Source organism: Micromesistius poutassou (assembly GCF_964030765.1).
Source record: "Micromesistius poutassou genome assembly, chromosome: 17".
Taxonomy (NCBI): domain Eukaryota; kingdom Metazoa; phylum Chordata; class Actinopteri; order Gadiformes; family Gadidae; genus Micromesistius; species Micromesistius poutassou.
Genome location: NC_140287.1, coordinates 11,381,196 through 11,394,753, shown reverse-complemented (window position 1 = coordinate 11,394,753; position 13,558 = coordinate 11,381,196). Strand labels below are relative to the sequence as shown.

General features: G+C 47.6%; 2 protein-coding genes across 2 annotated transcripts; one reads left to right on the top strand and one right to left on the bottom strand.

Annotated features, from left to right (window-relative positions):
- Window positions 1-4,090: 4,090 nt before the first annotated feature.
- cmpk2 (cytidine monophosphate (UMP-CMP) kinase 2, mitochondrial) lies at window positions 4,091-9,066 on the bottom strand. Its single transcript, XM_084481799.1, has 5 exons — window positions 8,451-9,066; window positions 7,898-8,012; window positions 7,241-7,442; window positions 5,786-6,019; window positions 4,091-4,643 (listed from the first exon to the last, which is right to left on the bottom strand). The coding sequence occupies exons 1-5, from the start codon at window positions 9,033-9,035 to the stop codon at window positions 4,523-4,525; spliced, it is 1,257 nt and encodes a 418-aa protein (XP_084337925.1). The 5' UTR covers window positions 9,036-9,066; the 3' UTR covers window positions 4,091-4,522.
- Window positions 9,067-9,404: 338 nt separating this feature from the next.
- rsad2 (radical S-adenosyl methionine domain containing 2) lies at window positions 9,405-12,117 on the top strand. Its single transcript, XM_084481995.1, has 6 exons — window positions 9,405-9,728; window positions 10,016-10,177; window positions 10,372-10,601; window positions 10,740-10,889; window positions 11,215-11,247; window positions 11,496-12,117. Exons 1-6 carry the CDS (start codon window positions 9,455-9,457, stop codon window positions 11,658-11,660), a joined length of 1,014 nt encoding a protein of 337 aa, XP_084338121.1. The 5' UTR covers window positions 9,405-9,454; the 3' UTR covers window positions 11,661-12,117.
- The last annotated feature ends 1,441 nt before the right edge of the window (window positions 12,118-13,558 follow it).

The following is a 13,558-nucleotide window of genomic DNA, read 5'->3' as shown; positions in this document are numbered from 1 at the left end:
TAGGCCTTGGAATATTTAATGGTATTTTGGGGGAAAAACAAAGGCGGCTGTGTATGTACCTGCACGTTCAGTCCCTCTCTGCCAGGGCGATAGGTATTCAGGGACGCTGTGACAGAGTGAGCCGGTTGATGAAAAGCTGTTGAATTATACATGTGTTTTTGATGGGATATTTTCAAATGGCTCTTTTTCTTTCGGTTCCTTCCTCTTCCCCTTGCCAAATAATTTCCTTTCCCTGACATTCTCCTCCTGTTTTATGCTGGGCTCTGCCCTGTTGTTGTGCGGCGTATTTTTCCACAGTTCAACTCTTTATTTTATGCTTGATATTTTTACATCCTACCCCCCACCACCCGCACAGAGGGGGGTCCGCTGCCTGCCGTCCCCTGCTGGGCTTAGAGGCCATGGCGCTAGTAATGTTGACAGTTCCACGTATATGACTGAGGGTGTGTTTGTGTGTGTGTGTGTGTGTGTGTGTGTGTGTGTGTGTGTGTGTGTGTGTGTGTGTGTGTGTGTGTGTGTGTGTGTGTGTGTATATGTGTCTATGGGTGTGTGGCATGTGCTTGTATGTGTTTTCTGTTAGTGCCTCTGTGCACTCATGCACGCGTTTGTGTCTGTGTGTGAATGTGCTTGTGTGTGTGCACGTGTTTTTTTGTGTGCCTTTGTGCGATCATGCATGCGTGTGTATTTGTATGTTTGTGCACATGAGGGAGAGCGAGCGAGGGTTTGTGTTTCGGTTCCAGACGTTAGTCTGGAGGGGAGAGGTGGTTGCAGCATTTCTTAAGTGGTACAAATGGCGGAGGCAGACATGGGAATGAGAGGCAGGGGACTGGCAGTCTGACTGAGCTATGGTTTTAATAATAATAACTCTAGCATTGTGCTGATGATGTAACCACGGTGCTTTACTCCAATTCAAATCCTGTAAGGCCAACGTAACCTCAATGATTAGTAGAAAAGTGTGTAGAGTGTGATTCTACTTTATTCAATAATGACGTAATTCCAAACATGCTTGATTCGTCCATCAAAAATCATTCAATGTTGTGATGTGTTCAAAGCATAAACAAGCAAAGGCTGAGAGCTTTCAGGCGGGTTGTGATGGTTGGAGGGAGAGCCGTAAACATTAGTTCAGTTTTATTGTATTTTCAAGAAACCCTGCAACCTTGGGAGGCCTGGGAGTTGAGTGTGGAGACGCTGGCATCACGATGAGCTTTGTTATCATCTCTTTACCTTCCAGCTGGAGGAGCTGAGAGTGGAGGAAGCAGAACAGACAGCATCTCCGGTAACTCTACTCCTCTGTTCTGGCCAGGGTCCACCACACCCTCCTACCCCTCCTCCTCCTTCCTCAGCACCACCTCTCTCCTATCTCCATACCCCTTACCCTCCCCTTTTCCACTCCAACATCCACCCCCAAACTCACTCTAAATCCACCCCCAAACTTACTACACTCTCACCCTCAAACTCAATCTATATCCACCCCCAACTCACTATACTCTCACACCCAAACTCACTCTATTCTCACCCCCAAACCCACTTTAAAGCAAAAAAACAGAAACATAGACACACACACACACGTTAATCAGGCGCTCGCTGGAGGAGGCCGTACGGCGCAAGACCTCCTCAGACAGGGGCCCCGTCACACAGGGGCCCTCGGTGGACGGGTCCCCACTCCCACAGACCTCACCCTCAACAACCTCCAAACTGCATCCCAAGATGCCCTGCATGCTGCCCTCACCACGCCCATCAACCCCCCCACCCCACCCCCCCATATCCGGTGCCTCCCCCCAGCGTCCTCCCGTTTTCCCCCTCCCACCCACCCTGCCTCCCTCCCTCCCTCCCCGTCTCCTCCCACCCCCACAAGGCATTATTAATGATGTGAGGGACAGCTTTCATTTGATCTATTACTTAGAGCGGGGGGGCGGCGGGCGGGGGCCGCTGCAGCCCCCCGCTGCATCCTTCATTATTTCATGGGGGCTTTCTCCACCTCTGTTGTGCGGATGAAATATTGAGGTTGAGGAGTGTAGTGCAAAGTGGCTCCACGCAGGGCCAGGTGGGTGCGTGTATTTGTGTGTCTAGGTGTGTGTGTGTGTGTGTGTGGCTAGGTGTGTGTGTGTGTGTGTGTGTGTGTTTAGGTGTGCCTAGGTGTGTAGGTGAGTGTGTGTTTGTGTACATTGTTAGCTTGGTTATGTTTGTGTGTATATGTGTGTAGTGTACTTGGCAAGTTTTTGTGTACAGTAGTGAGTGTGAATGTGTGTGTGTGTGTGTGTGTGTGTGTGTGTGTGTGTGGGGTGTTTGTGTGTGTTTGTGTGTGTTTTCGAATGGGGTGCATGTGTGTGTGTGTGTGTGGGGGGGGGGTCTGTGTGTGTATGTGTGTCTAGGGGGGGATTGTGTGTGTGTGTGTGTGTGTGTGTGTGTGTGTGTGTGTGTGTGTGCGTGCGTGCCTGCGTGCGTGCGTGCGTGCGTGCGTGTGTGTGTGTGTGATATACCTGCTCTTCTCAGACAGACTTCTCAATGAGTGTGTGAGGACTTTTATCTCCGGCCCTTCAGTAGTGCGGTCACACACGGGAAGCTCAGCGTATTAGATATTAACTTTCCTCAATCCAAGCCCAACTTTTCACTTTGAAATACTCGTGTACTTCTTCCACCAGGTTTGTATGGAAGCAATGTTCACTAAAAAAGTCACTCACACATCGAGGTGTGCAGTGCAATAACTACCCGTTCCACCTGCGCCCGGACGGAAAGGCTGAGGCCAACTTGGCTCTGACATCGTCTTCATTCTTTTAGCATCACGCAAACGACAACAACACAGCCATTCAGTGGCGGCTGAGTCCCTTAACCCAACACTAAAGTGCCACTAATTGCTTTTCCTTTTATTACCTCATAAAAGGTTTTGACTCCCTGGAGAAGGTGGAGGGCGACTGAGTTACTTTTATAGGACGCAAAATTCAAATTACAATATCGTCTTCACGTTTAGAGTTAACGTCCGGCCACCGACACATCAATCAAGACGCGCGCGGCGCAGGCCCTCCCTGGCCCAGAGAACAACGCCCACACACTCCTACCTTTACCCATTACTGCTGCATCCAGCGCAATTAGGCCACATACCATTAACCCCCTCTATTGGAATCCATTCCTCCATAAACATTATGTTTCATTCCAACGTACAAGATAATATGTGATGGCTGTAAGATATGCATCCGCTGCACAACTCACTCGCCCCCATCAAGGGGACGCTGAAATGAAGTAATTGGTAGAACAGAGAGAGTGAGCGAGAGAGCGAGAGAGAGAGAGAGAGAGAGAGAGAGAGAGAGAGAGAGAGAGAGAGAGAGAGAGAGAGAAGTGGGGTGGGGCTAATCCAATGTGCTTATGTGGGAGGGGGGACAGAGGGATGACATTGATATACAGTGCTCCATTAATTGCTGTATGAATGGGGTGTGAGGCGGACGCTCTCTCTGCTGATGCATCGCCGTAAAGAGATGGGTCCACTCTGTCTTCTGTGGCCCACAGCGTCGCCAAGCTCATAATTATTAAAACCCCCAATTAATCTTCCCATCACACGGGCCGGAATATACAATACCCCCTCCCTGTATAAACCTTTACAGGAGACACCCCAGTCAACGTTGCCGTGCGTGTGTGTGCGTGTGCGTGTGCGTGTGCGCGTGTGCGTGTGCGTGTGTGTGTGTGGGGAAGATGATGTATTGTGACACTCTTGCCGGGGCCAATAGGAGCATCATGTACAGTACATTGTTTTAGTTTCAGAGTGCTGCAGAGATGAGGGCCCTGACCACAACGTCTTACTGATGGACACATCATCCAGTAGTTAAGACGGTCACTCACCACATGAAGGAAGCCTGTGTGGATGAATAGAAGCACAGGCTGTGGTAATGGCCATAACACAGACTTCATGTGCCATGAAGACTTAATGAAGGGTTGGCATGGAGTCTGTTTCTCTTTACCGCACGTTTACAGCAGGTGAGATACACAGGAACAGGCAGCAAGGCAGACGTTTTCACTTCAACATTTTGTTTATTGGAATGGTCTTTTTAATCACTTGTTATCGTGGATAAAACTTTAAATTACGGGTAAGTAAATAACGGGTAAGTTAGCAGCTGATGCTAAGGATGCTGCATTGTTATCAATAAGAAGGTCTTCTGATGGATCAGAATAGAAGCGATATGCCTATTCCTGTATCTCCAATCAAGGACATGTGTGTGTGTGTGTATGTGTGTGTGTGTGTGTGTGTGTGTGTGTGTGTGTGTGTGTGTGTGTGTGTGTGCAAGAGATAGAGAGAGAGAGGGGAGGAAGGAGAACAGGGGGAGGGAGGCTAAAGCTAAGTTGTGATTTTACAGGGAAATGCGGGCCTCTAGCGATGCAACACTTGCTTGTTATAAAAACAATCCCTTAGCCCATTCACATCTCACCCCTCCATTTCATCTACTGCTGCGTAACACCTTACTGGCATCTAGTGGCGACAGGCGGTACTGCAACCCCAGAACTGCATGGGCTGTCCGCGAGGCAGAGGGTTCAGTGTTTACAAGCGACAGTGTTCCCTAATTAAAAGCAGCACTTGCTGGAGCACTTTGTCTGCCGAAGGGCCGGCATCCACAGTGACACAAGCAGGGCCTCTCACCCTCCGATAAGCCTCCTCCACTCTGAAACACATGGGGGGGGGGGAAGAAACGAATATCCACATGTTGAAGATGTTAAGCTCTAATCAAATCCATAATGGTAGCTGTAAGAGACACGTTGTAAGGGATCAGATGTAATCTCCTACAACGCATCGTGGAGCGAGAGAGAGAAAGAGATGCGTTTCGTCAGATCGTCTGACAGTGATAAACGACGTGCTTCTCCGGACCATCTGAGGAGGAACAGCAGCTGAGTTCAACCAGTCGCCCCCTCAAAGAAAGAACAATGGCTTGTGTGTACCAAACACCACGGTGACGTGATGGAATGAGCTGCTGAGGAACTCTCTCCCTCCCTCTCTCCCCCTATCTCTCTCCGTCTATGTCTCCCTCCCTCTCTCTCACTAGTTCTCGCACTCTCTCTCCCTATCTCTCCCCCCACTCTCTCCCTACGTCTCTCTGTCCATGTCTCTCCCCATCTCCCTATCTCTCTCTGTCTATGTCTCTCTCATGCTCATGTGGTGCTGGTGGTGCTGGTGGCGGCGGCGGTGCTTGTGTTGCTGGTGGTGCTGGGGGGGGGGGTGGGGGGGGGTGGGGGGGGGGGCATCGACCAGTCTTGCCTGGCAGGTCTGGGGGTTTCACCGGCTGTGGGTTTACAGCCTCAGCCACTAATCACCTGCTCCGTCTCATCAGCGGACCCCCCCCCCCCTCACAGTGAGTGTGTGAGCGTGTGAGTATGTGAGCGTGTGAACGTGTGAGTTGTGAGTGTGTGATTGTGTGAACGTTTGAGCGTGTGAGTGAGTGAGCGTGTAAACGTGTGAACGCGTGAGTGTGTGAGTATGTGAGTGGGTAAGTGAGTGAACGTGTGAGTGTGTGAACGTTTGAGTGTTTGAGTGAGTGAACGTGTGAGCGTGTGAGTGCACAGGCACCCTATGACACCCTTTCATACTGGTCACGTAGGAAGATGTGCGACTGGTGATAGCGCTTCTGTAAACAGATTGATAGTGGACAGATGTAAAATAATCATCATATTAATAAATCCTATGGTCTAAAATGATTATGAATAGAGGAGTGGAGGGCAGCATGTCGGGCTGCAAACATGTGGTGATACAGTATGTGAATCAGTGTGTGTGTGTGTGTGGTAATATACAACCCCTAAGGTTGGACCTCACCTGAGCCGGAAGAGGAGGTTGTGGTCGAGCTCCTGCTCTTCGTCTGTCTGGCCCAGACCCCTGACCTCCAGCCTCCTCTTCCTCTCCTGGGGGTCGAGGGTCAGCAGGACCACCAGCGAGGGCTGCAGCAGGTCGGGGGGCCAGCGGTACAGAGGAGACCCCTCAGGGGGCAGGCTGGAGACCGGACCACTCACCGCCGTGGCGATGGCGTAGGAGGCGGTGCTGTGCCAATACCTGGGGGGGGGAGAGGGGGGGACCATGGGCATGGATGGATGATGGATTGAATGGTGTCTGATAGAATACATACATCTTTGTATGTGTATGGATATAGAATAGAGTCTTAATAAAGTCTCTAAATCAGAAGATATGCATCCAGGACGTACGACAGAGCTTCTCAACCATCACTGATGTCATGTTCAGTTTACAGACGCAAGCTGAGCCAAATAACACGTGTTTGTATTATAAAGATATGATTTAGGAAAATGAAACAAAATCTCATAAAACAATATGATAATAATATAAATGATTATATAATATTATATTATAGATCTAACATAACATCCCGTCAGGAGTTCAGGATCACAAAAACGTGTTCAAGATTGCCACCTAGGTAAGGAACTGGTGCAATGCATCATGGGTCATCAGAACAGACTCTTCATCCCACGCAGCGACGGAGACACACCCACCCTGTCCCACAGTGTGTGCATGCGTGTGCGTGGTGCGTGTGTACACGGTGCGTGCGTGCTTGCGTTCATGGTGCGTGCGTGCATGTGTGTGCGTGCATTCATGGTGCGTGTGTGCGTGCGTGCGTGCGATGGCTCCCAATGAGCCCCCTCCAGGGCTCCAGACTAACTTTTTTCACTAGGAGCACTGCAGCCCCTAACTGAAAATTTTAGGGGTGCAACCAGAAATTTTAGGGGCACACACCGTAAATCAACATGCTAACCAAATATTCATATTCATATTCCGAACTTCGTTATCATCATCGTCATCATCCTCCGACTCTGTAGACTGTGGCACTTGCCGCAAGTGCCGCAGGTCAGAATAATGGATCAATTGTTTGCTTGCTCATTGTTCGAACGGCAGGTTGAGATCTTTGTCCTTCTTACAGACCCGCGCCGGTTTCCCGCGCTCGATAATCTCTATGACCCTCCCCCTCCACACATGAGCCACTTACAGTGGCCATTCCCTATCCTTCTCACACTCATTGGCCTGCTACAGATTCCGGATTCATTGACGCGCCCCTTCCACGTTTAACGTGTAAAAATAAAAAAATTAAAAAGGGCAAATTTACTGGTCGCACATGCGCGACCAGATGTAAAATTCAGTCGCACACTCTCAAATTTTGGTCGCAAAATGCGACCATTTGGTCGCAGTCTGGAGCCCTGCCCCTCCCCTGTGACGGCGGCGGGCTGCTGGGACGTTCCCACGCAGCCCCGCTCGGCTGTCTCTTACCTGTCGATGATGACGGGAGCCTGAGAGGCCTCCTGGCCTATTTGCTCCGCTGTGATGTAATTCCCCAGGGCGTAGAAGGCCCTGCGGATGAGGGGAGGCTCCCGATCAAAGACGGCCCTCCAGGGGGAGAGGCACTGGGGAGGGGACCGCAGCAGCCTGGCCCCCAGAGCCTCCCTCAGAGACTCAGTCAGAGTGGTCTTCCCTGTGATGAGCGATGAGAGGTGGAGGAGGTGGAGAAGAGGAGGGCCATGTAAGAGAAAGACAAGATGGGATATCTGGTAGAATAGCTGGCATGGCAAAGTCAGACATGGAACTGGGAATGGTGAGTTTCCAAGTAGGTTTTCCTTTTAAAACGGTTATTATTAATTAATTATACAAGAAGAGTAGAAATGACTACTCTGATTACATTTTGGACGTGGTTGGATTGAAACTATAGACAAAAATAAGATGAGATGCATTTGTGAATAAAAATATATGATTGCCTGGGTATGCTGTAACACGCTGTGGCTGAGGTCATGATCTAAAAGAGAAATGCCATCAAAGAGCTCATTTAGGAGATAACTGCATGAGCAGAGCAGCCTGTCAGCTAATCAGGAAGGCTTGCAGACATCAGCCTAATGACCGCCATCCCCTCCTCCATGAGCTAATGCTGTTAACCTGTAGCGTCCAGTCCTTCTATGACAACCACGGGGAAGTCTGGACTGTGTCTGGCCGCGTCTGTCTGGCCCACCAGCTCCAGCACGGCCCTGGACTCTGGGATGATGTCACAGCTCTGTGGAGCAGAAGCACAACGCGTTGGTCAGCGGATGCGATCCGATGGTTTGATAGACTGCGTGTGGTACGGGGGATTTTATGCTTGAAATAGATTAGTTTAGAATAATATAAATAATAATATAGAAAATATTTATATTAAAAATACCGTTCAGTAAATTAAAGTTTACTTAATATCTTTCCATAATTATTTGTATATTAGGCATATGCTTTTATTATTTGGATAATATATTACTCCATAGTAGATTTTTTTAAACAATTTATAACCCTATTCTTTATTTGACATTTCATACATTTATATTATTGACAAAGGTTTGAGACTCCTCATTAAAACAGTTCATGGTGTAATCCGCCTTTCTGCCACGTGAGGGAGACATTTACTCTTTAGTAAATAAATCAACTGTAAGTTTAGTGAATCAATAAGAACAGAAGTACAAACCTCTTGCAGAACCTTGGAGGCCTCCGCTCGACAGTAGAACACATCAGAGTTCTCCATGTTTAGGACGGATGGGTGGTAGTTAGCTTCCTCGGAGGGAACAATATAACACGTTTTTGAAACGTCCATGTTCTGGTTCTCTGAGCCGGACCACAGCTGCTGCGACCACCGCCCCCCATCCGCCCCCCTGAGGTACGAGCAGACCTGGACCTGCTCACTCAGACCCAGACTCCCCAGCACCCGCCTGGTCAGCGAGGGGCACTCTGAAGCGTCCTTCAGGAAATAGCCTCTGATGAGAGAGTCTTTGACGTGAGGCAGGTAGGAGCTGACCGGCAGTAGCTCACACTCTGCAGGCAGCTCGGTCCTCAGGAGCTCTTCAAGTCCCCAGTAGAACCTGGCGCTCTGGATCCTGTCGTCTCCACACACCAACACAGAGTAGCAGCGTTCTTGGATATTCCTGAACGTCTCCGGCGCCTGCTGCGGCTTTTCTGTCAGAGCAAAGTTCAGAAGAGCTCCTCTTTTATCCAGGTCAATAGAGAACACACGCGACGACCACTGGCTGAGCAGAGACATGCTGCGTTTGGCCATCTCTGTGATCAGGAGTCCACTGGACTCCAGGCCTGTGGAGGAGGAGGTTCAGCTGAAACCCACAGCAGTTTCATATGAAACGAAACAAGTCACTGCCCTGCAAGCAATGCAGGAACCGGCCTGGGGGGGCGCCAGAACACCATGTTTCGGTTCTGTTAAGTATCGGTTCTAGAAAAGAGAAAGTGATAGTGGACTCTATGATTCACTCTCATTTCATGGTAATCAGCTGTTGTAGATGCCAAGGAGGTGACGTGGCTAGATGATGCTGAATCTGATGGAATGGGGGGGGGGGTGTGTCTCATTGTTTGTAAACAGAAACTTTAAGCATCTCACAACCTGCAGCACTATTTAAGAGCAGCCTCTTTAAATAAGAGCAGAACGGCTCCTGCAGTCATTGATACGTTTTCCCAATTTGAACCATGGTGCCGATTATGTTTTTGCGATTTTTGAGCACTATCAAATCCATGATCTCGAGTCTGATCTCTATCTTCGATTGGAGACCAGCCTCGTCCGTGAGCGGGACCCTGGACACAAAGAAGGAAGAACGACCTGCTACGACCCCCACCAGCGTCAATTACCACTTTACGCGCAAGTGCAATTATAAATGCGGATTCTGTTTCCACACAGCGAAGACGTCCTTCGTCCTGCCTTTGGAGGAGGCAAAGAAAGGACTCACACTTCTGAAGGAAGCAGGTACAATTACAAAACAAAATGACATATTTATACATACATATATAGATATAGATATAGTGGATGTACTTATATATATATATATATATAGAGAGAGAGAGAGAGAGAGAGAGAGAGAGAGAGAGAGAGAGAGAGAGAGAGAGAGAGAGAGAGAGAGAGAGAGAGTTATAGATATGTATTCAAAATAAAGGATCACGTCACTATCCTAAACCTAAATACGTTGTCTAGAGGATAAAAATCTCTTTTTTATTAATTTAAAAAATATGAAACATTAATTATTATTCTGCTAGGTATGGAGAAGATCAACTTCTCTGGCGGAGAGCCGTTCCTGAAGGAGAAGGGCGACTTCCTGGGACGGTTGGTCCAGTTCTGCAAAGTGGACCTCCAGCTGCCGAGCGTCAGTGTGGTCAGCAACGGAAGCATGATCAAAGAAAACTGGTTCCAGAAGTACGGTACGTTTTTACCGAAGTAGACCTTTGACCACCGTTAAACTTTTATTTAAAACACGTAATTTGTTTTCATGTTGTTGTAGGCCTACTCTGTCTACGCACCAGCAGGTGGCGGCATTTCTTCAAGTTGTCGGTAGTTTCGTTTCTGTGAACAGAAACACAAAAATAAAACTCATCTGTCCGTGTCTAAATATCAGGTGAGCATCTGGACATCTTGGCCGTTTCCTGTGACAGTTTTGACGAGGACACCAATCAGCTGATTGGAAGAACTCAGGGCCGGAAGAGCCACCTGGAGAACCTGTACAGAGTCAGGGACTGGTGCCGTCAGTACAAAGTGGCGTTCAAGATCAACTCTGTCATCAACACGTTTAACATCGACGAGGACATGGCCGAGCAAATCACCCACCTGAACCCTGTGCGATGGAAGGTAAAGTGTGCGTGTGTGTGTGTGTGTTGTGTGCGTGTGTGCATGTACGTGTGTGCGCGTACGTGTGTGTGTGTGTGTGTGTATTGACTGCAGTGTTGTACGTTCAGGTGTGTGTATTGACTAGTGTGATGCGTTCAGGTCTTCCAGTGCCTCCTGATCTTTGGGGAGAACGCGGGGGAGGACGCCTTGCGGGAGGCAGAGAGGTTTGTGATCAGCCCCGAGCAGTTCCAGGACTTCCTGGATCGACACAGCAGCGTCACCTGCCTCGTACCCGAGTCCAATCAGAAGGTAGGACCACGAGTGTGAAGAGGTGCATACAACAGGTGTACACCAACAGGTGTATGCCTACAGGTGTATAGTATACCAGCAGGTGTATACCAGCAGGTGTATACCAGCAGGTGTATACCAGCAGGTGTATAGTATGGCTGAATTATCTGTTGGTTAAACTCTAATAGGGGTGAATGCTATGCTATTTTCCGCCACCATCATTTATGCTACAAATACAATTACATGAAATACAAATACATTTAAAACAATTGTATTTCCAGTTTCATACAGTTCTGGACTTATGTAGGGTCATATATTAAATTATTGTCCCTTTTTTCTATTTAAGATGCGTGATTCATACCTCATCCTGGATGAATATGTAAGTATTTAAATTACCATTATATAACATTGTTATTACATTGAAAATCATGCAATTGATGTATTCTATTATTACTAGCTTAGTTTAAGTCAACTTTGTATTGATGGAATGGAAAAAAAAAAATCTCATCAGCATGCAAGGAGACCAATCACATTGACCCTCAGTAACAGTGGGTTTCCTCTTCAAAGAAAGCAGTGAAGGGTGTGGTATGATGAGCTCTAAGCACCCGGGTTCCCCTCTTGCTACAGATGCGGTTTCTGGACTGCAGGGGGGGCAGGAAGGACCCGTCTAAGTCCATCCTGGACGTGGGCGTTAGAGAGGCCATCTGCTTTAGCGGGTTCGATGAGAAGATGTTTTTAAAAAGAGGAGGAAAATACGTCTGGAGCAAAGCGGACATGGGTCTGGAGTGGTGATGGAGATCACTGTGTTTAGAGATGAACCGGCCAGCAGCTTCATGTGTTGTAGAGCATTTGCACTTTTCATGTTTATTTACATGTGTCAGATTGTGTGTATTCCTATGTGTTTCAAAAAATGTATCTGTAGCAAAAGATATATATATATATATATATATATATGTGTATGTTATGAATGTTATGTTATTGTGTTGTATCTACTTAACCTTTGTACTTAAAAATGAATACAGAAGTATTTGTATTAGAAATGTTCATTATGCACTTGGATGTTGGATGTTTAAAAATACGTGATAGCCTCCCACATAAAAAATACACTTTATAAAGCTCTTAATGGCCGTTTATTTATCTGATTTTCTCTTATCCTATGAACCCTCTCGAACCCTCAGGTCTTCTGGCACACTTTGTGTTACATTTGCTTGCGTGAAAAGTGCTATACAAATAAAGTTTGATTGATTGATTAATTGATTTTCCTTGATGAAGTGCAGAAACACGAACCAACATATTTTTTTTAGTTTGAGACCGTATGGTTGAGAGAAATATCAGCAAAATGAGAAATATGGTCATACTTCCTCCCCTCCACTGATAGCCAGTGTGGGGAGCAGTGACGGACTGGGATTAAAAAACGGCCCTGGCATTTTCACCCGCCAGCGGCCCACACGGGGGCGCACGCACGCGCGTGCACGTGCCCCCTTCACAGATATAACTTCACACGCACGGAAATAACACGCACTTTTGTAGCCCCATTGGTGATGAACTTTAACTATAATATGCATAAAGACTGCATCAAAAACATGGATATATAAATGCACAACTCCAAAAATAAAAATAAAATGCCTAGAATAGATCTTCAGAGCAGCCACTCCATAATACAAACGTGTCTTAATTAACGTCATGCAGTTAACAAGGTGCGAAGGGGCTTGCTCTTCTCCGCAACCCTGTCTATCACGTCATCAGCATCCAAGTTCATTAGGACCTCTTTCTCTGTCGCCATCAGCATAAAGGCCTCCAAATTATCCTGTGACAATCGTGTCCTTAGGCGATTCTTGATTAATTTAAGAGTGGAAAAACTCCGTTCGCATGCCACTTGAGTAGGCTACATGACAGTGTTAGTAGGAATTTATAAGCCAACCATATGTAGTTGTAGGCACAGGTGAAGAGGTTTAACTGCTGGAGAAGGAAATTGCAACAGATTACACAATGCAGGTAGCACATTTCTTGCTCACCAGGTTTATTTCTGTAGTAGGCCTAGCCTATCTTCCTCTATCTCCGCGGCATCATCAAATTCCGACGCTCTGACGTCTCTCTGTGTACTCGTTTAGAGGAGACTTTCATTGTCAGCCAACAGTAATCTCCTTCTCTCCTGTCGCTGAATTCCTCAATTCATAGTTTAACCTCAGGCGACTCTCTTCCAACAACCCCCTAACACGCAGACGCGGTCTGATTCAGTTTTGAAATTCCCAGAAGTCATTGCTTCATATAACTTTTGTGTCAGTTTCAGTTTCAGTTTCAGAGTATGTGGTATGGCTAGGGATTTAGAGATAAATGGCCGACTTGAAGCCGTTTAACACGATTAATGCTTGATAGTGGGCCGAGAGATAGTGTGGGGCCACGCGAACCCGACAAGCATGCCGCTCCGTGATTGGCCGGCCCAAACGGCCCACGAGAGGCCGCGGCCCTTCCGGCATCTGCCTGAATGCCAGACCGTCCAGTCCGTCACACTGATATATATATATATCACCTGGTAGCCTACTCACCTGAGTAACTCACTAAAAAGGTTATGTGCACCCCTGTGTGTGTATATATATATATATATATATATATATATATACCAGGAGAGGTGGTGTTTGGTACGCACCCCACACATAGCCCCACACGTAACATCTGATCTTATGAAACGT